At 42.5% G+C, this 23,044-nt stretch overlaps 2 protein-coding genes across 2 annotated transcripts; one reads left to right on the forward strand and one right to left on the reverse strand.

The window, feature by feature from the left end:
* Nucleotides 1–9,086: 9,086 nt before the first annotated feature.
* Nucleotides 9,087–9,838, reverse strand: LOC133886048 (zinc finger protein ZAT18-like). The gene has a single exon (XM_062325782.1). The coding sequence runs from the start codon at nt 9,788–9,790 to the stop codon at nt 9,311–9,313; it is 480 nt and encodes a 159-aa protein (XP_062181766.1). The 5' UTR covers nt 9,791–9,838; the 3' UTR covers nt 9,087–9,310.
* A 9,764-nt stretch (nt 9,839–19,602) lies between these two features.
* LOC133886043 (protein ALP1-like) lies at nt 19,603–22,870 on the forward strand. The gene is made up of 3 exons (XM_062325776.1): nt 19,603–20,122; nt 21,634–22,666; nt 22,755–22,870. Exons 1-3 carry the CDS (start codon nt 19,975–19,977, stop codon nt 22,792–22,794), a joined length of 1,221 nt encoding a protein of 406 aa, XP_062181760.1. The 5' UTR covers nt 19,603–19,974; the 3' UTR covers nt 22,795–22,870.
* Nucleotides 22,871–23,044: the final 174 nt, after the last annotated feature.

Here is a 23,044-nt window from a genome sequence, read left to right on the forward strand (position 1 = left end):
TATACAAGCTTTAGGAGGTTTTATATGGACTTAAATAGGCATCTAGAGTTTGGTATAATAGGCTTAAATCTTTCTTACTAGATCATAGGTATGAGATGGGATCGGTGGATAAAACTTTGTTTACCTTTAGGCATGGCAATGATTTCCTATTTATTCAGATATATATGGATGATATCATTTTTGTTGTCTCTTCTCATGCACTTGTAGACAAGTTTGCAGAAACTATGAGCATGGAATTTGAGATGTTGATGATGGGCAAGCTCAACTTCTTCCTTCAAATTCAAATCAAACAATTCAAACAAGGTACACTCATCCACTAGATGAAATACACCAAGAACTTGCTGAAGAAGTTTGACATGAGTGACACGAAACCCTTGGCGAACCGATGGCTACCTCGATTGCGCTTGATCCGGATGAAGATGGTGAGGTGGTAGATCAGTGGGAGTACAGGAGCATGATTGGCTCCCTCCTGTAACGACAACAAGACCCGACATCCACTTTGTTGTATGTTTGTGTGCTCACTTCCAAGCATCACCAAGGACATCTCACCACCAAGTGGTGAAGTGCATACTGAGGTATCTCAAATACACCCTTGAGTATGACCTTTGGTTTTCTGTTTCCTCTTCGCTCTCTTCGAGGTTTTTCGGATGTGAATTTTGCTGGTTATAGAATTGAAAGAAAAAGTACCTCCGGTACTTGTCATTTCTTGGGTAGCTCTCTTGTTTTTTGGTTTTCTCGCAAGCAGTCTAGTGTTGCGTAGTCAACTGCTGAAGCTGAATATGTTGCAGTCGCTAGCTGCTATTATCAGATTTTGTGGATGGTTGCTACTCCGAGAGATTTTTGGTTAGACCTCAAGTCTGTGTCACTTTTGTGCGACAACACCAGTGCCATAAGATTAGCTAATAACCCAGTTCAACACTCCAGAGCCAAACACATAGATTTGATATTTCACTTCTTGAGAGACCACAATGTGAAGTGAGACATTGACTTGAGATATATTGATACCCAACACCAGCTAGCTGATATCTTCATCAAGCCTCTTGATGCAACAAGATTTGCCTATTTAAGGGGGGGCTTAGAGTGTAACATCCCTATGGCATTATGGAGAGAGAGTTATCTTTGTACATACTCTATCTTACTTTTGTTGCATTTGCATTGCATAGCCTCATGTAACATAATCATAATAGTTTAGCTTTGACTTGTATGTCTTTATCATTTTCTTTTGCTAGTCTTGATTTTAGAATAAGTTGAGTAGTTGTGCAGATCAAACTCTTAATCTTAAGTTCCTCTTGATGCTTTCATACGAAACATTTTAATCAAGCTAGCTTTCTAAAGATGAAGTTTGGCAATTTTATGAATCATGTAGACTTTTAAATGATCAATTCTTAATCACCATATTTGTAATTACTTTGGCTTAATCAATGCTTGTGTTAAGGCTAGTTTGATGAATATCTTGCTCTAGGTTTCTTGGTTCAAGATAGTGGATTAAAGAATATTACACTATATTTTTTTTCTTTAACAAATATTTACTAATGATAGAACCTTGGAGGAACATGTGTTCCTTGTGTCGTAAAGACACTACTTGACTTGAACTTGTGAAAAACTTGATATATTGTGCAAATTGAATAATCTTGAATAATCAAGTTTCTTGTGATAAAAATGTGATCCAATACAGTTTTCTTCAAGCCTCGAGGTGTTTGATGTACCCAGTCGCGCGACATTTTGCTTGGATAAGAGGCAACTTGAGGATAAAAAGAATCACAAAGAAATGTGCCTAAAATAATTAAATTCTGTTTTAATGACTTGATCTAACTAAATCTTGGTTTCATATGTGAACATTTGCAAAGCCTACTGCCATAAATGCTTGTTTGCCTAGTTTGAGATTCAAGTTGGACAACTCTTAATGCTTGTATTACCTCGGCACAAGTGAATGCTTATGTTGTGATCGCTTTTAACATGATTCGGCTATGGAAACTTAAATGCACCAACAATTCTTCAAGAATAGCTTGTAGAGCTTCATGCTCTTATGTCACTGTCTCCTTTTGAACCTTTATGTAATTGTGAGCTCCACATTCTACTCTCCTTAGCCCTTTGATACTTCTAGCTTTTGTAAATACTTTGTGGTATACTTGTGAAAGCTCATTAGGGTTGCATGTTCATATTTTGCATGATGTTTTATTTTTTATGTTTGCATTGCCAAAGGGGGAAAACACATGTTTTATATCAAAAAGATGAAGAATCTTGAAACATGTGCATTCATCAAGGGGGAGTTTTTGCATTTGTGGCTTGTCTTTGCTTTGCTTCTCCTCGAGCATATGCAATCTTCTTGTGCCAAGTGACCTCAGTTTGCTCTATCTTTAGCTTTTGGTCACTGGTATGATCTTTTCTTGTTGTATTTTTTCAAACCAACATCTTTGTGCTTTAAAGGTTGTCAATGCACTCATCAAGTGGGACACTGAGAAACCAAATTGAAATGTGCGTTGGCTTATTTGTGATGAGTGATTGACTAGTTTGTTGAGTTGGTTTGTTGTTTTTGGAATGGCATCAGCATGTATATGTGTTGCAATTATGATCATGACTAATAAAAGTTGTAAAGAAAATAGAGTTGGTACTTTTATCTCTGAGTCTAGAAAAATTGTACACGTCGGATGGTCCGGCGCTGAAGAATTTGTACATGCAGGATGGTCCGGCGATGAGACATTGTGAACGTTGGAGTATTTCAACGAAGAAGCAAAAATTGAGGTACACCGAAGCTTTTCTTGCAGAGAGGGTGCAAATCGGCTCTTGTGGGCTTACATGCGCCGGATGGTTCGACGCTCAAGGGATGAACGTCGGATGCTTCGCTGGACCAATTCTTTTAGAGAGGTTGCAAAATGAGTGGTTCAGTGGAATTGCACACTCCAGATAGTCTGGCGGTTGAGGATGAACATGTCAGATGCTTCGCTGGAATATTTCTTGTAGAGAGGATTCCAAATAGAGGTCTGTTGAGTTGCACACGCTGGATGGTTTGGTGCTCAGAAGGAGAGTGCGCTGGATCATCCGACGTTTACAATTTTTCTAAGATGTGTTTTGAATTGAGAATTTCGATTTGGCCTAACTACAGATTGAGTTATATGTTGTTGGAAATGCATGTTTGCATCTCTCAGGTTGTGTAAGTGATAGATGCAACTTGGTGGCCGACGGCGGGATGATCAAGGCCAAGTGGGGTACTTGGTGTCGGACTATCGAAGAGGCCGGGCAAAGTCAAGGGTGGTCCTAGATTTGCACAAGGAGGTCAAGCGAAATATGAGAAGATGGATGAAGGTGACGTGTTAACAAAGTCAAGCGAAGGGGATGCTGGTGCAAGTTACAAGACGGCCCAAGGAATTGGGAGCGGGAAAGACTTGCCGGTGGTCAAGATCGCAAGATGGAGTGCACATGTCGACATCGGGATGCTTGCTGTGGTGAAGGCAAGTGTCGGAGGATGAACTCCTCAAGCGGGGATCCTGGGGGACCCCCTTTGAGATTCGACCGAGGGGCTGATTCTGGATCTACCTCGTATGTGAATTTAATGCGAGTGTGTGAGATGTAGGCAGGACGGATGATCGGCTGCTAGAAGGAGTAAATGCACAAGGGATTTTTAGACAGGTTCGGGCCATACGGAGCGTAATACCCTACTCCTGTGTGTTCTGTGGTGTATTATCAAGGCTCTTAGAATGTCTTTCTCTGGATCTCTAGTGTTACAAGGTGCTGCTGTTCCAACTCGTCTATCTCCTAAGTCTTTTTCAGACTTCAGTCAAGCCTCTCAAGCTACTCTAGAGCTTCTGTCAGGTCTCTCTAGCACATGTTTCTCTACGGAGTGCTCCCCCCATTTATACTACCGGGGAGACCCACCAGGGCGTGCCCAGAACAAGGGCACAAGTTCCCATAAACAATAAATGTAGAACATACATCATGGGGCTACAGTTTGATGTTACAAGGATTGAAAACGCGCCCATGGAAGGTCCTGTCGGTCTTCACGTCCCAGCCATAGCAGACGCATGGGCACCCACCGGCTGGCCTTCTGAGCTCACACTCACGCCCGTCTGGTCAGAGTTGGTCTGACACAGTCTTGATGCAACGGGACGACAGCCTCAAGCCCATCGCAGATATCTTCATGCCGTCTTCCTTTAGTGGCCCCGCGTGGGGACACGTGATGGGACCCAACGCATTAAATGTTCCCACGCCTTCCTGCCAGGCGGTGGCAGGGACTGACGTACTCAGTACGACAGGCGTGGAGGGGAGTGGTTGGATGTGACCGAACACGCCACTCATTAAATGCAGCATCGGGCCTCCCACCGATTGACACCTCACCATGGAGCCCTTGCGGAGTCCACCGGCAAGGGGTTTCTTAGGTCCTCGAGGAACTGTAGGTACTCAGGGAACTGTGGGTACTCGGGGACCAGCTGTACATGGCCCCGAGCACCACCTCCCTGAACATGGTTTCTCTCGGGTCCTCGGAGAACTCTGGGTACTCGGGGGCCAACTGTTCCTAGCCCCGAGCGCCCTCTCCCAGAACTGGGTCTTCTCGGGTCCTCGGGGAACTCTGGGTACTCGGGGGCTAGCTGTTCCTAGCCCCGAGCACCCTCTCCTGGAAATGGGTCTTCTCGAGTCCTCAGGGAACTACGGGTGCTCGGGGGCCAGCTCTCGCCGGCCCCGAGCGCCCACTCCCGGAACTGGCTTCCTTCGGGTCCTCGAGGACCAACTGTACTTGGCCCTGAGCACCCTCTCCCGAAACTGGGAAGGTGCCACGTGGCACTGCACTATCCTGGCCTCGGGACTCGGGGACCCCCCCGATCCCATATCGCCGACAGCAAGTGGCAATGAGTCACGCTTTGAGAAGCGTGTGAGGCGGTTTCACAGTTTGGCTTCAAAACCGTGGAATAATGGAATACATGTGGTATCATCGTGAAGCTTGCATCGAGATGAAGCTAAGTCATGAAGGCACTACGGCTGTTCGATGGATGAGCAAAAAGAAAGACCAAAATGCTCCGGTAGTAGGTAGGAGTGCATTGCCAGGGAAAGGTATTTTGGGAACAAGAAAACTTAAGGGTCAAACTACCTCCCTAGGTCTATAAATAAAGGGGTAGGGCTATAAGAGAGAGTGGGGCCAGCCAGTTGAGTTTTAAAAGATAGGTTTTAGAGGAGAGAAAATGAGAGCTTAGTCATTGTAATAGGTGAGAGCTTTTTTGAGAAAATTGTCCTATAATCTTCCAAAAGGAGGGTTGTCCTCTGAATGAAATGAAGAAATTGTTTCCTTCGATACTTATGTTCATCTACTTCTAGTCTCATTCTATTGGTTACTTGTTTTGTTGCAAGTTTTATATTTTTGGATGCGATTTTTGTTTTGGTTTTTGGGCTAATTTTTCAACACCTTGAGAAATCAATCTCCTTGTTGCTAGAGGCATAAAATTCACATGCAAATGTAACAAGTGGGTCTTGAATTCCCTTGCCTCCAGATCCTTAACTTGGAGAGTTTCTTCATCCGGTGCTCTTCTCGTTTGGTTCTAAGGTCTTCTCCCTCAAAGTTGTAATCTTTTGTGGCGATGACACATGGGATTAGTTTCAATTAAACCTAGGGTTCATATACATCCACGAGAGTCGTGTTTTTCTGGATATTTCCTTAGCAACTTGATTCTCTTCAGGTTTTCCACTATTGGCTTTTTGAGGTGCGTTGGGTGATAAAAGGAGAAGGCCATTCATTTCGAAAGAAATTGGTAAGACACCTATTTATCCCCCTCTAGTTGTCATTCTCGATCCAACACCTTCCTTCCTCCCAATCCATGAAAATCATTGTGGTTAATTAGCCCATAGTTTACTTCTGATTAACAAGTTGGCGCATGCAGTGTGGGGCTCATGCATGGTCCTATCTACACAAAACAAGATTGATAAGTACTCTCCGTTTCTTTTCATAGGACAAATAAGGATTTGAAAAGGTCTTAAAAACTGTAATTTAATCACTAATATTTCTTACAATATATTATTACAAGATCAATATCGTATTAAAAAATATGTGAAATACAAATATATTGATTCAAATTTTGTAAACTAAACATATATATTATTTGACTAATTGTTGGTTTTATTTGACTAATTGTTGATCAAAACTTATGAAGTTTTTAAAAAAAATCATAATATGACCCATAAAAAGTTTGAGATCATAGGGATGATTCTATCTAGAGTAATGAGTAATTGCTAAAAAAGTGTAGTTGTTGTGATTTGGTTTAGGTGTGAGCAGTGTATGCGAGATGAGTGAAGTTTATGCATGGGGTCTATTGTGCATTGGTCTATATGCATTGGATGTGATATATGCACATTATAATGTGCAAAATATGTGATGTTGTTAAACATGCCGAGTGAATTCATAGGTGATCCACATCGTACACATGAACAGGAGCACTGGATGTTTGGTCCAGACGGCGGGTTGATCAAGTCAAAGGTGATCAGGGTCGGTGCAGGTGATGAGGTTGTTCGTGGAAGCGTAAGCAGGAAAGACTTGCCAACGTGGAGGATCGCGGGACGAGGTGGCACGCGTCAAGATCAGGAATACTTGCTTCGGGTGGAAGCAAGCAGGAAGTCATGCTTTGAGAAGCATGCAAGATGGTTTGGCCTCAAAACTACGGGCGATGGATGGTGGTGCATGTGGCACCTTTACAAAGCTTGCATGTCGAGATGAAGCTATGTTGTGAAGGTCCCAACAATGTTCGGATGAAGGAAAAAGAGTTGGGCGAAAAACACTCTTATGGAAGGGGGTGTGTGTGTTGATGTATGGGTATTTTGGGGATGTCAAAATGTCCAAGAGGATAAGGTGAGAGAGGGGTGATTGTGCTACCCTTCGAAGCCTATATTTGTGATGTGAGTTAGGGTTTAAATGAGATGAGAAAAGAGAGGAAAAAAGGAGATGCCTCTTGGTGCTTAAGCTTGTTGCCATTCTTAGGCTTAGAGTGTGCCAAGAAGTGGCTATAAATAACATCTATCCAAGCGATACATAGCCAAATTCATCCATCCAATTGACTCCATGTATTACTAGTTCATCTCTTTGCTTTTGAGTTGATTTATTGAGTTCTTGCCTCCCTCTTTTACATATCGATCTCTTGTGATTTTTGTGGTGCAAGTGGTGGGATATCTTCTCTATATTCCACTACCATAGAAAACATCATCAATGCCCATTCAAAATGTTTTTAAATTGGCACTGTGCAATGGCAGTGATAATGGCGACTATCACTTATGGTTCCCAAACCAGCAATGATAGTTGTATGCCAAACCAGCAGTGATTGTCCCAAAAAAATACCTTTGGGGCTAAATTTTTTTAAAAAAAATCACCTAGACCACTCACATATGCTATGTACACGGTCGCACGTCAAATATCTTTGGGGTTGGAAAAGTTCAAAAAAATTACACCCACATATCATAAGTCACATGATTTTTCGTGCGAAATACGCATGCATGTGGTTTGTAAGGGTTAAACCCAGGACCTCTCATCTTGCACGAAGCGTCCTTACCATCTCACATATCACTGATTACTGAGTGCAATGGGATTTTTTTTCCTTTTGACACTTGTTATCCAAATTTTTTTATGATTATTTGATAATCAAAATAATTTCAAATAAAAAGTTGTTAACTACAGAGTTGTAGATCTCGTCGATAGCTATAATTTTCATATAAAAATTGTCACCATCTAACTTCGTATGAAAAAATTATGAATTTCTAAAGATATATCGCAAACTATTATCACTACCAGTGATATTTCCTCTACTATCACTGTTAGTTCTTGATATGAACCGGCACCAATGCCAGTTCTTGATATGAACCGATAATGATAATAGACTATTAGTGCCAGTTCTTTCCGAATAGACTATCCCTGTCGATTCTTGACACAAACCGACAATGATACATTACCACTACTAGTTTTGAAGTAACCAGTAGTGATAGAGGTTTGTGTGGGTTGGTATTTCTATAGTGTTAATATCCATCCATCCATCTTCACAAGTTTGGATCTTGTTGTGGTTTTGCCAGTTTTCAGTGAAATTTCGTTTTACCTTCAAGCTGACTTTTGGAGGCGGTTTCTTGGTAATTTTGAAAGTTATAACATGTGAGAAATTATCCTTGAAGATCTGTACTTGGTCCCTCTCACGAACACACTTTTTTGGTTTTGTTTGTTGTCTTTCCCCTCCTCCAAGTTTTCATGAAAGCTCCCAACTTTCTTAATCTTTTTGGTTGATTCTTCTTGGATTAGGTTGTATATAGGTTCTTATTTGTTTGTGGTTCAAATTTGAGCTCTTTTGGAGGTTGTTTGATAGGGTTTTTATCCTTTTTTTCCCTCAAGTAGCATCATGCTGAAATTCCTGTTTTTATAATATTGGTTAGACCAATGTGCTTAGTTTAACCGACTATTGAGGTATTTGCACCCCTTCTTCTTAGCTTTTGTTCAAGGTTATTTCCGCTACGTCTTGGTCGTTTTCCTTGGTGTTTTGAGAGCTCCCTAGCTTAGTTCTTAGGGTTATTAGATTATCATGCTTAAGTGATCTTAGCCGGCTAGAAGAGATGAACGTTAGGTGATAATTAAGAAAGACCATCAAAAAATCTAACAAGACTCGTATTCACCCTCCGTCTGATCGTCTTTCTCGGTCCTTCAAAAAGAAACAGAGAGATGTCACATATTTCTCGGATGTGGTTGGTGGACAACTTATACATGTGATCGACATTAGCTAGTTACTAGAGCATACTATCAACGACCAAAGGCCAAGACTTGATGACAGACCTGCTGGATGGTGTGTGGTCAGAGAGACTCGATCGATCTCAATAGCAAGTCAACAGCTAGCAAATACTAGCTAGTTACTAGACGTGCTTATCCTGCTTCCTTGAGGGAGGAAACGTCGTACGTACTTCTTGTTCAAGTTATATAGTTCCCTCTTGATATGAAACTGCATCACAGAAATGTGTAGTAAACGCTATACTCCTCCAAGTCTTAATACAAAATCAGTTGAGGTTTCCATCAGTACAAGAGCGCAAGTCACCCAAAAAACAATTGCATTTGGCTGAGCGGATCCGGAGGCAGTATACGGGTTCATATATATTCATTTCATTTAACCAACATCGATCATGAAGACCATGTATCACTTGTCGTTACAATAACCATTACAACATAAACAAATAAAACTTGTGACGTATTTCTCTTTTCTTTTTTTGGAAAAGAGAGGCAGGAGCAGCACTGCCAATTCATTAAGGAAGAATGTTACGTTGCATTGTGACGTGTTTATGTATAGGTCACATTTTATTGATGAATGATCGATCATATGAAGTGGATTAAGGTACTGGTTGGCAAGGGGTCCGCGTCATCTCCCTCTACTGACAAGCTGGAGGTCTTGTTGGTCATCGTCTCTGGCGCATGCACAATATCGAACGCCGCCCTGTGCCGGCGCATGTGGCCGCCGAGCGCCTGCCCGGTGGTGAACACATCGCCGCACGTGTGGCACCGGTGGACATCGTCCCTCCCAGCGCCTTTGCCGGGCCGCGCGCCGAGCAGGAGGTCGAGGCCGTCGGCGCGCACCCGCGGCCGCTTGTGGCTTGTCCGGTGGCCGCCGAGCGCCTGGAACGTGGCGAAGCGGCGCCCGCAGGTGCGGCACTGGAACGCGCCCTCCACCCGCGCCCTTTGCTTGCCCTTGGCGATCGCCCTGCTTGCCGGCGACAGAGACAGAGACAGGAACAGCAGGAGGCCGCCGGCGTTCGTGATGGCCGCCGGCGCCGTCGTTCTTGCTGTGTCCACGTCCATATGTACTTGTTTCACGTACGTACTCACAGACGCTTTTGTCTGGATGAGGTAGCTAGCTATCGAATGTCGTAATGCTAAGCCAGGGCACGTATTTATAGCCGTTCGATCATGCAGCCGCGGATGATGCCTCGATGCCTAAGCTAGCTAGCTAGCCAGCCAGCCAGCGTTGACCTGAGTCAAGTCAAGGTCGTTTGAGCCAATGATAGGGTGCCACGTGGCATACGCGTGTGGTATGCGAAGTTTCTATGCTCTTCCGCGGTAGTTTGGTTAGGTATGGCGCGCGGTGGATGCGAGCTCCCGGCGTGCTTGTGGCGTCACGCGTGCACGTATGGGCCGTCGGTTTTGCTCGGAGATTCGTGTGCGAAGCTTCCGTGACCACTAGGCGTACATATATATATAAATTAAAACGACGAGCTTGATCTTTGAGAAATACTGTAGCAGTTTGAGACGATTAATTGGGTGTGAAGTGAGACGTGCTAATTTCGTCTCCTTCTAGTTGGTTAATTAGGTGATGTACATTGCATTAGTATTAGATGAGCAGCACATGTGTTTATGATGACCAAGACTTGTCATTTGATTAATTGATTGATATGGATAACACAATATACTTTATAGCAGACAAGTTCACATGCAAGCATGTTCCACGCAGTTTACCTGGTTTTTCCTGCCCAAGTGCACGCAATCGATGGATCGGCCAACGGCCGTGGGTTGGGATGTTTATTCTGCGTCTTCTTTTCCAAATCTGTTCGTATTCCAATGGTTGAATTTGCCCACACTTTAATTTAGTTCAGTGCTCGAATGATAAAATTTGCTCACATATGAACACGCAGAGGCTCACCTCACACGGCTTGGAACACCTCATCTCACACAGGTTTTTAGCATCACAGTGATATCATCTCAGATTATTGTAGATTATCTCACAGGTATGTAGCTGTGTGAGATAATGGCTAACTCCTATAGTTCACGGTTGGAAGCGTGGGAGACAAGATGGCAGTGATACTTTATTTCAGAGACTAAAAAGACAAAATAATAAAATAAGACTCAAAAAACAATGGGGGATATGAACTCAAGACCACTTACATATGACCCAACCCTCTTCCCATCAAACTAGCTTGTATTTCATTTTAGGTTTACATAACATAATAAATTCCTTTTAACATGTCATTATTATATTCAGATGGCGCCAAAATTCAAACACAAGTAAATTTAATTTAAGAAATGATCTTTTAATTATAAAAAAGAAGATGAGTACATTTTAACCCTCCATCCTAGCCTTCTTTGGCGGCGCCATCGGCGTAGCTGCCAACTGGTCTTTTCATAAATTTACACAAAAGAAATATCAATAACTACAAAAAAGATCCAAATTCACATAAAATCACACAATTCAGAACGCCGTCACCTACACTTAACTAATCCTAAAAGATCCTACGCCTCTTGCTCGGCCCCCATCCAGGGTGTCATTGTGGTCGATGGTGAAAAGGGGGTTGGCGGCCGGCACCAGATTCATCGTTTGTGCCCTTACCATTGTCCATGCCCTCCGCGTCAGCATGGCCCATGGTGCCATCATTGCTCACGCCGACCAGACCCTCTGGGTCGGTGTTTCCCTCGGCGTCGTCCACGACAATGGCGTTCTCTTTGTCACCCTCAGCCCCCTCATCACTGGTGTCGCCTCCTCTTTGTCACCCTTGGCCTCGTCCTCTTCCTTGCCCTCAGCCTCCTCCACCTCCGAGGATAAGTTGTTGTCGATGGAGGCACCATCAGCCTCCTCCTCCTCCTCTCCATCCTCCTTGTTGCAGTGGAGTGGCGTAGCCTTCTCATTCGAGCCCGACAGTGGTGGATTGCCCTCCCACCACAATTTGAACTTGTCATCGCCGCCAACCTCCTTTAACTCAATGGAGAGCTCAGAGTTGATCTCCACTAGTGAAACCCCTAAGACCTCCTCCAACTTCAATATTGAAGGATAGATATGTCTCCTAGAGGGGGGTGAATAGGCGTTCCTAAAAAATTAAAACTTTGCAGCGGATTAACAGAATCTGGAACCTCCGGGTTCAATCCAGAACTTCTAGTGTTATTCGGAAGTTCCAGGCTCAACCCAGATAATCTAGTCACAGTGAATAAATTCGAAAATGAACAATGCCTAGGCACTTATAGTTTATTCTAGATGTAACCACATGTTATAAATGATGTAGTGAGTCCTTTTCACAAGACACCTACAGCAACAAACACACAACCGCATAGATCAGGGCAAATCGCCCAAAAGTCAACTAGAACGCAAACGAACACAAGAACACAAGAAAATAAGCAAGGAGACAAGTGATTTGTTTCTCGAAGTTCAGATCCAAGGATTCTACGTCTCCGTTGAGGAGCTCACAAAGAGTCGAGTCGCTTTCAACCCTTTTCCTCACCGAGCGACCATGAAGATCGAGCTCGGGCTTACTCAAGTGTCCTCTTTCCTTGCGGAGGCGAGGAGATGCCTTCACAAATTTCCCACGACACTCCACAAGCTTGGGTGCTCAGCCGGTGAAACCTAGACGTCTAGCAGGATGAACCTCCAAGAGTAACAAACACGATATCGATGTGGCTTGACGATGTCTTCACGCACTTAAAGATGGGAATGTTGTTCGCTAGTACTTAATCTCAAATCCCTCACCAAACTCTCAAAATCCATCAAGAATTTGAAGCAAAGAGAGTGGGAGAGCTCTAAATGTGCTTTAAAAGTTTTTGGCTCAAGGTAGGTCAGCACCCCCTGGGTGAAGGGGTGAGGAGGGTATTTATACCCAATCTCCAAAAACTAGCCGTTACTGTGCTCTCTGGCTCAATCCAGAATATCCAGATTAATCCAAAACTTCCGGATTGCCCTGAGATAGCTACCCTCGAAACCCTGTTAAAGTAACAGAATCTGAAGGTTCCGGAACTTCCGGGTTCAAGAAATTAATACCACCCGAGAGCCTCAATCAGAAATAATTTGGAGCTTTCGGACCTCCAGAATGTAGAGGTTCTGGAATTATCCGAAACTTCCGGGTCCAGAAAGAAAAACTCACTTGAGACCCCTATCCGGAGAGAGTACGGAGGTTCTGGCTATCCGGAACATCCGGAATAGCCCAAAATTTTCGGGTTTAGCTATTACACTAGAGTTTTTCAGTGTTCGTGGGGTGTTTTGTGTCTCTCACAAATAGGCTAAAAGGTACTTTGAGCACTAAAATATCTTCAAGTCTATCTAAACGTATCCCTCTTGATAGTACGACATGCATATACTCAAATTCAAAAATAAAAGATAATTTTAAATCTATTGAGTATCCACAAGCTGCTTTTCTTTTCCTTTTTGAGGGACTCTAGCGTCATTTAACACTTCATGAAACTAATACATGTTCATAAACTCATTAAACATCATTAGTCCCTTAATCTCTTATCATCAATTATCCAAAACCCACATAGGGGACCTAGATGCACTTTCAGATATGCTTGACCAAGAAACTGTCAAATGTGGTGGGCACACATGTGGATATGGTGGAGCTGGCACCGGCGGTGGCGAAGTCGGAGGAGTGGCCTTGGGGGTGGAGGAGCGGCGGTGATCGGAGAGCTAGAGGAGCCCGCGACGATTGGGAGGCCAAGGGGAGAGGAAAATGGGGATGAGCATTCGGGTGTTTTGGGAGGGAGGGAGAGGGGGTAGGGAGGCAGACTGCCGGTGGGAAGCTAAGAGTCCTGGAGCAAAAGACGGAGCATATTTATTTCTCACAGGTGGGGAAGTGGAACCATTTGAGAGAAGCTTGGCCCTCTGGTATCCTCTACGATTATAGAGTATTATGCATGGTTCAGAAATGGATATGTCCCTAATATTGTCTGGGATGGATTCATACTGAAACCGTAGAGCTTGTCTCACATGGCTCTGCGACTATGGGAGATAATTTTTTTCACACAGTTATAAAAGAACCATGAGAGACAAGAAGTCTCGTATAAGTTTCTCTGTGGTAGTGGCAGTTTACTTTAGAAAGATTACAAGTCATCTTGAGAGGCTGATAGTCATCTTGACGTGTGTTATCTCTAGTTCATTAGCGCTATAGTTACTTAGCATGCAAGTAAGCAACTAATCATTCTGTTAATGCAAGCTTTATAGAAGATAGCAAAATGATTATAAAAATGTTGGGAAATGTTAATGTTATTAAAGCTAAATAGAGAGCAAAATAAGGTAGCACATGAGTTAGCACAACAATTATTGATTAATTAAAGGAAAAATTATAAAAACCCACTTGCAAGTCAGGTTTTTTTTCAAACACTCATTTGCTTCTCAATTCTTTAGGGTCTAACACTTGCAGGTTTTATGTATTTTCAAATCATACCTTTGCCCATTGATCGACCTCGATAGCCTCTTCAGCCTTTGCATGAATACTTGATTTTCCAAAGACAAGCTCGTCTACGAGTTTTCACAGAGTTTGGTGCTGCTACCTCCGAGATTTATCTATCCTCTCTAAATCCGATTGCCATTGTCATCCTTCATCATTTTTGCACTAGGGTAAACTCTGTTACAATTTTTTGCGCTAGAAGCATCTCTAGCACCTCATGATGTTATGATGGACAAGCTGAGTCACGCTTGGGGCTACGCGACAACCACATTGGTCGGTCAACAGACACAGAGGGGAATTTAAAAACACATAAAACTTGCATATGTCAAACCGTAATAAAATGAGATATAGATGGGTATTTAAAAACCTCTCACGTGCAAGTGAGTTTTTGCGGTTTTCTCTTATTAAATTACCCAACACTTCTTGGCTCCTGTCAGAGCAAGCTACATACTAGGATTGACACAATGGAAACACTATGGTCATATTTGGTAGCGCTCCAGCTCATTACTATAAAAACTATTTTCAGATGCGGGTGTTACCCATTTCTAAAGACGTTTAGCCACCCACCTCTGATCGAAGGCATGTGGAAATAAAAAAATTTCACAAGCGCAAAAAAGATCACCTATAAAAACCTATTTTTACAGGCGGTTCCTTAAGTAAACCGTCTGTAGAAATAGGTTTCTACAGGTGATTCCTTAAGCAGACCACCTGTGATAATCGATTCCCAAATCAATATTTTTTTGCCTGAAAAAAGCTAAAAAAAATATACTGACCAGGCACCCCCCCCCACGGCTGACATCGTAAGTCACAAGTCACGTGATTTTTTGCGCGAAATACGCGTGCGTGCGGTTCTTGAAACTCGAACTCGGAACCCCTCAACTCACGCGAACCCTCATTACCATCCACCAGAGAACTACTAGTAATACTAGCAGCAAATGTATTCCTTTTGATATCTTCTATCTGAAATTTCAAACAATTATTTGGGCATCTAAATGACTTTAAATGAAAGAAAAAAAATCAACTACAAAGTTGTAGATCTCGTCGAGGGCTACAATTTTCATACAAAGCTTGTCCTCATCCGATTTTGTCTGAAAAATATATGATTTTTTTAATATAAGCTGTCATCTATTTTCACATTTAGTTCACATAAGAAACCGTCTGTGATAATAATCATCCCTTACTAGAGGCGGTTCACATAAGTAGCCGCCTCTAGTAACGGATGATAGATTATCTTAAAAAAGTTAAAACGTTTCATACGAACTCAGATAGAGTCAAACTTTATATGAAAATTGTAGCCCTCAACGAGATCTGCGGCTTTATAGTTGAATTTTTTTCATTGGAATTCATTTAGATATCCAAATAATTGTTTGAAGTTTATACATAAGAGATCAAAATGAGTGCGTATGCTATTTGTTATCACTAATACTTATGTAAGCTAAGTCTTCAAATCCTCTCGAGTCCCTTGAACTCAAAGTCATTTTAGGAATTCAAACCTTCTTGGAGTCATTTATATTATCAATAAAAATTTTGAGTATCCAAATGGTTGGCCCCTTCCCTATCTTGCATGCTAACCTTATAGGCCACTACATTGTCATCGATCTTTCTTCTTCTTGAGAAGATAGTGGGGGTGGGGGTCTTTGGTCTTTTTCTTGTTGATCTTGTTGGAGATATTGGAATTGGTAATATTCTTTTTCTTCTCCTTGTCTTTGAGTTGCTTTTATCAATAGGACTTGTGGTAACAATAGCATATGCACTTATTTTAATCTCTCGTATGTCTAAAACTTCAACTGATTATTTAGACACCTAAATGATTTCAAATAAAAAAAAATCAACTACAAATTTGTAGATCTAATCGAGGGCTACAATATACGCATAAAGATTGTCCCCATCTGACTTCGTATGAAATGATTATGATTTTTTAAGATAAGTTATTATCCATTTTCAAAGGTGGTTCACATAAGGAACCGCTTCTGAAAATAGCATTTTCAGAGACGATTCACATAAGGAACTATCTCTGAAAATAACCATTATCATGATGGATCCTTATGTGAATCGCTTCTAGAATTGGGATGATTAACACAAGTAATTCACATAAGGAATCGTCTTTGATGTCCCAATTTCAAAAACGGTTTACATAAAGAACTGTCTCTAAAAATGACATTTTACACAGACGGTTCATATAAGGAATTGTCTGCGGTAATCGTACCATTTGCAAATACGATTGTCGTAAGCAATCGTCATTGAAAATTTATTTCCACATGTGACCCGAAACCGCAGAGGGGGCACCTCCGACTGCTCAAGCGGTTTTTTATATAAACCCCCTGTAGAAAGGCACTTTGAATGTAAAAAATAGTTTTTGTAGCAATGACTTCTAACTCCATATCAGATCTTGAGTTCGCAAACTAATGTAAGATGGTTTAAGTAGTTTTTAGTTTTAGACTAAAAAAATAAAATATTTGACTCAAATACTCTTAGTATATCTATAGCTCTAGCTCTATAAATTTTTTGAGCTATAAAGTAGGAATACTTAACTAGAAGAATTCTTTGATCCCAGCTATGCCAAACAGGTGCTAAGTGTGTCGGGGAATTTCTGGTTGGTGTGAACAACTGATACATACATGTGAGATTAATAACCGCATGGGTAAAAGGTCACTGTATACAAGTACCACTAACGAGGCAGCACTTACGAGGATCAATTGACCAAGACTAAGACCAAGACCAAGACTGAGAGACCTGGTCACCTGGATATGTATTGACTTGAGCTAGTGCGTGAGGTCGAATAGCGCAATAGTGATGTCATTCCACGCGCCAATGGTATTTGCGCATCAAATCGAGCTTATCCTGCTTCCTGAGGAAATTAAACACACGCCTTCGCCTTGTTTGAATTTTTAGTTACGTTCCCTCTTCATACGATACTGCATGCATATCGTGCGCGGTAAACGGTTTCAAGTCTCGATACGAAAACAGGTTAAGGCCGGCTTCCGTCAGTGTAAGCGCGTAGCTAGCGTAATAATGACCTAATCTGGCTTACGTGCTCCTTCGAGATAAATAAAATATACTGACCTTAATTACATAAAGTCACAAGTCCAAGACCATTAAGCTCGCAATGCGTACCTCAATTTGGTTTTCCTATACACACATCGATGCGAAGCATGTGTACCAACCAAGGAGGCACATACCAACCAAGGGCTGGATATATTAGTTTTTTTTAGGCATAAGGCTGGATTAGTATGTTCATAGAATAAAGTCAATAAACCATATAACTATTTGATTTTTTATGAATTTTATAAAGTTTTCATGGGCATTTAAGCTTAAACCTAATGTTGCAGCCCCTCCCAACGACCCTAAGGCTCCCTCCCACTTCAAGAGAAAAACAGGAAGAAGAAGAGGAAGAGTTCATACTTTTTAATTCTGAATCCGTCACTGTATACAAGTAGCAAATATTATATAATTGTTTCTCGTAAGTGATACAACGTAACAAAAACTCATGAACTGCTCCTTCAATATGTTTGATGCTAAGAAATATGTGACATGAACTGCTCCTTACAGGGGCAAACAATTGGAGCGCACCTGCAAATAGGGTCTGTTTGGGCCATGTGCCTGAGAAAAAGTGCTGCCTCGAAGTAGCCTGAAATCTTGATACTTTCTGTATGGCCAGACAAGTCTAGGATTAGAGTGTTTGGTTGGTTCCTGATGCTTCATTGTTTACAAGTCTAGAACGAAGCATTGGCCTAACCTGGCCTGATGGACCTTTAGGTACACAATCCGACCAAGAAGCTAGGCCTGCCCAAATGAATTCCCACTAGGCTTTTCAAGGCCCAAGAAACAGGCTCTTCTCAAATTTTTTATTAATATATTTTTTAATTCTAATATTTACAAATATATAGATCTGTTTTGAAAAATTACACTCTATACTCGTGTCATCTGTCCAACAGGCAACATGAACTTGTTGTCCATTCAACGGGTGATAGTTCTACGTGACCCGTCAGTATGGACAAGGCTTAGTACATGTCGCGTCATTCAATGGGGCGAGTCTACATGGTGCGACAATATGGACAATGTGAGGGCTCCAACTCCTCCTGTTGTCACCCGTTGAATGGGTGATAAGAATATAGATGTGTAAATTTTTAAAATGGATGTATATATTTTTAAATTCTAAAATTAAAAAATATGTAAAAAAACATCTCTCCTTTGCGTGAAGAATCCTTATTGTGTCGTTTGGCTACTATGATATTGGAGGTGGGAAAGGGAAATAGAGGGGGGGGGTGAAAAATCTTTTCCTATATTTGGTTTGGAGGATTCGGAAATAAAGAGCGAGAAGGAATGAGATATAAGACCCTCATTTCTCACTTTTCTATCCCACCAGAAGGGGTGGGTTGTGAGCGGAATATACCTCTCTCTTCTTCTCTATTTCTAACCCAGTGCAAAACATACATTAAAAAGAAAATATATACTTATATCCATATTTTTAACTAACCTTTTATATCTCAGTCTATAACCTTATCTCTAGCCTAAGATGCATCCAAACGCCACCTATAGGAATAGGATAGCACTCAACTGTAGTTACTAAGTGCAGTGGGTATGCATACTTTGAGATTGGTGCGGTGGATTTGCCGACCAGACGCACCTCTCTCCCTAGTTGAGTGGCTGCCAACTCACTATTTTCATGAAAAGATGGTGACAAGAATATCTTGATAATTAAATTTAGTAATAAGAGGAACGAATGGTTGTGGATAAATACCGGCAATGATAAGCTAACGGTGACACATTCAAGTTCAAGCCCAACATTTCTTTCTGGTGAAAGAGACAGCAAGGATGGTGTTGACCCAGTCCGCAACACTCTAATCCACAGCAATCAGCAGTGTTTTTAGGACTTTTAACTCAAAAATTTTAGTTTCGAACCATCGGTATACGAATAAAATCCTAAGAGCAAGCACCAGATCTTGGTTTGTGCAATTGATTTCTACATTGGCGCTGTCAAATCCACAATAATCAGCAATATTTTTCTTTTCAATTTTAACAGAAATATATTTTTTATAAACGAATTGAGCAAATGACGCTTTTTCTTCAGTTGGGAACAAATCATCTACTGCACGTACACACGTTCTATAATCTATCTGTCTACTGTGAATAAACACATGAATGTATTACCTTTTGTCTGTCATCATTAAACCATACTCACCTGATCAGAAATATAACTTATTTCCCGATTTGCGGTAGTTGAATCTTAGTTTCGACCACCACCATATTAAGAGTTACGTACAATGCCAACATAAAATTGACATTAGTATATCCGAAAAACGTTCGGTTTGGAGTTACATATCATAGAAGTCGTTAGTATTAAACTATTATACTTGAAGAACATATCAATGTCGTACACTAGTTAACTAGTTTGGAATTAGAGCGAGTAATAAATACTTAATACATGGATCATGAATTCATGGTACACTTGAATACACAAAATCATACAAATTAACCTTCTCTCTCCTCATCTCCCATCCATCCTATTCCTTGGCTTCCCAAGTTGCCAAGAACAAGAAGAAGCCTCTCCTTCTCCCTACCTCCCTCCATCTGCACACAGCTCCTCGCCTCGCCTCGTCGTGCTTCTCCTTCCTTGCTTCTTCCCCACAAACTCACCAAGCCACACCACGCGCTCGCGCGCGCTCTGCATCCCAGGAAGAAAGAGAGGCACCGCGCTGCCGCCGCCGCCGCCGCCCCCTCTCTCCCGCAGCCGTGACGTGGCTCCCCTCTCCCTGTGTCATCCGTCCCCGCCCCTGGTTCTTGATTCGCCTCGTGCCTCCCAATCGCGCTCCAAGATTCGCTCGCCGCGCGTGCGAGCGAGCCATGCCGCCGTTGCGCGGGGCCAAGCGCCGCAGGAAAGCCGCGGCGGAGAAGAAGGCCACGGCAATGGCCGCCGCCGCCGCCGCCGCGGCGGGTGCCGACGGCGGCGCGCCTGCCGACTGGTGGGATGGCTTCTGCATTCGGATGGCAGGTGCGTCTCTCCCGTCCGTCTCTTGCAAGTGGTGGCCCTGGTGGCGGCCGGCCGTACGGTATCAATTAAGATTTGTGCGGATTGTGTAGCTCGCGAGCGTCAGGTGGCGATTGGTAGATCTAAATTGCATCAGGGATGAATTATGCCAGTAATCTTGTGGCTTCGTCGATCGTGTTAGCAAGTAATCGTCATAAATGTGGTCGTATCGTAGGAGTTGGAGAAATGCCATTGGGCTAGTAGAGTAGTGGTGTGTGTCTTGTTCAGTGGTTTTGCATTACATCGTGGTACATGAACAGGAGAGTGACACTTGGTCTCTAGATGTGATTTTGGATGCCGATGATGCATAAGATGGTTTTCTCTGTTGAAATTGGGAAGAACAAAAATTAGGTTATCTCTGAATTGTTTATCTCTGTTATGACTTATGATTACTGGGCATGGAGGATCAAAAAGTTGTGTTTTTTTCTGTTCATGTGCGTAGTTTAGCCGATTGGCTACAACTTGAGATCAAATGCAGGCTTCAGACACCTTGAAGGCATAAATTTTGGTAGTTTGTTTGGCTACTGAAGCTAGTCGGCGCTTCCTTTTTCTGCATCCTAGTTGAATGCGAGAAGTCATGTTCCTGTTCCTGTTCCTGTTCTGTCATAGCAGATGTGTTTCATGTTGGCTAAAATTGGAACCTTTGTCGAACTAAAAGTCCCTTTCAGTACACTAATTTGACTGTGGGAAAAGCTCTTGATCAGTTGATAGCAGAGCTAGTTGTATCATAGCTAATCTTGCTTGAAGCATGAGGTTCTGCTTGTGATGCAACCATGTAGTAGCACCTTAGCATCAACCATTCTATTTACAGTAACTGGTCTGTAACTCTTGCTAGATGGTCAGGATTGGTTTGTTATGTTTGCACAGTACAGTGCACATTTGTGTTGTTTCATTAATTTCTTAGAAGTTTCAGGACTTTTTCTGATTTGGTGAAGTAGAATTTTGGTATGAAGATCATTTTTCAGAAAAGGGACTGTTACTCTTTCTGGCTATATTGAGAAACACGGTTGACCCCAAAATTTATTTCTGGGCTATTATTCGAAGATTAAACTTTTATGTCTTCATTTTGCTTAGTTTAACTGGAAACAAGTTCGAAGTTTCTATTTGCTTATAGAAATTACCGCTGATGCCTTTTACACTAGAGTACTGGAAATGGAACTTAGTTTAGCAATTACTAGTTGTCTGAATATGATGCCTATCATGTTCATTAAGACCACTCTGATTTAGGTGCCCTCCAGCAGATCCGTAAATAATCTCCATTGTTCCCTACGGTTACTGTATCAAAGATGACACTTGTGTAGCTTGAAATTTGATCTTCACCTGACAAACACTTCGCTGCCAACTTTAACAAAACTAGATTAAGAATGTTTTGATGTAATTCATCTGTGGTTGCTCTAGTCTCTTTAACACTTTCAAAGTGAGCTCTTGCCTTGCCAGTTATGGATTTTGTAACCAGTTTTATGTTTTGTTCGTAGGGACTTTATCTTCTACCAAGGACGCACAAAGATTTGAGTCTGTTTTCAAAATGCCCAGAAGAACCTTCAACTATGTCTGCAGCTTGGTGAAAGATGAAATGATGGTGAGGTCCAGCAGCTACACCTTTCTTGATGGGACGATGCTGTCTTTAGAAGATCGAGTGGCCGTAGCTCTGCGAAGGTTGAACTCTGGTGGATCACTGGTGACTGTAGGATCCTCTATTGGCGTGAACCACTCGACCGTCTCGCTGATAACTTGGAGGTTCATTGAGGCTATGGAGGAGCGAGGAAGCCACCACTTGCGCTGGCCAAGCTCTGGCGAAATGGAGAAGATCAAATCCAAGTTTGAGAAGATCTACGGTTTGCCAAACTGCTGTGGTGTTGTAGACACAACACACATCACAATGTGCCTTTCTTCAGCCGAGCCAAACTGCAAGGTCTGGCTCGACCATGAGAAGAATTACAGCATGGTCTTGCAAGCCGTTGTCGATCCGGATACGAGGTTCACGGACATCGTGACTGGATGGCCTGGTAGCATGAAAGAGTCGAGCATTTTGCACAGCTCTGGCCTTTTCAAGTTGTGTGAGAAAGGTGAGCGGCTGAACGGCAGTAAGCTGAAGGTATCAGATGGATCAGAAATTGGGGAATACATAATTGGCGACTCAGGGTACCCCCTTCTTCCCTGGCTCCTCCCCCCTTACCAAGAAAAGGACTTCACAGAGTTGAAAGCCGAGTTCAACAGGAGACACTCCGCAGCGAGAACAGTCGCTCCGAGGACATTGGCAAAGTTCAAGGGCACATGGAAGTTCCTGCAGGGGGAGATGTGGCGCCCCGACAAGCATAAGCTGCCTCGGATAATCCATGTGTGCTGCTTGCTGCACAACATAATCATAGACTTGCAGGATGCAGCCATGGATGAGGCGCACACATGGAGCGAGCACGACGTGAATTACAGGCAGCAGGTGTGCCAGTTAGCAGATGAAAATGGCATCATGGTGAGGGACAAACTGTCCCAACACATCTTGACCAGCAGGTGACGAAGAGAGGAGGAGGAATTTACCGTACTGCTTGTTCGTCTGTTGCAAGCAGCTCTGAATCTTTTTGGATGTTCGGTTTTGCAGAGTTGCGAGGGAGGAGGCGGACGAGGGTTGTCGCTCGTGACTAATGAAACTCTATGTAATCCAATCCTCTTAGAGCTGTTGCAAACATGTCAATTAAATTGGGCTCCTTTGGTTTATCATGTTGGTAGTGCTGAAAACACCTTTGATTGCTTCTGCAACTCTTTAGATGAGAAATGCAGGCATTATATGCTGGAACATGGTTGATACCGTCCAAGTTGCTCCATTAATTTCTAGAAGGTATAAGGGTATTAACAATGCTAGGTGCTTATAGCTAGGTGTTTAAGGAAAAA

The sequence above is a fragment of the Phragmites australis genome, chromosome 12, assembly GCF_958298935.1.
Source record: "Phragmites australis chromosome 12, lpPhrAust1.1, whole genome shotgun sequence".
Classification (NCBI taxonomy): domain Eukaryota; kingdom Viridiplantae; phylum Streptophyta; class Magnoliopsida; order Poales; family Poaceae; genus Phragmites; species Phragmites australis.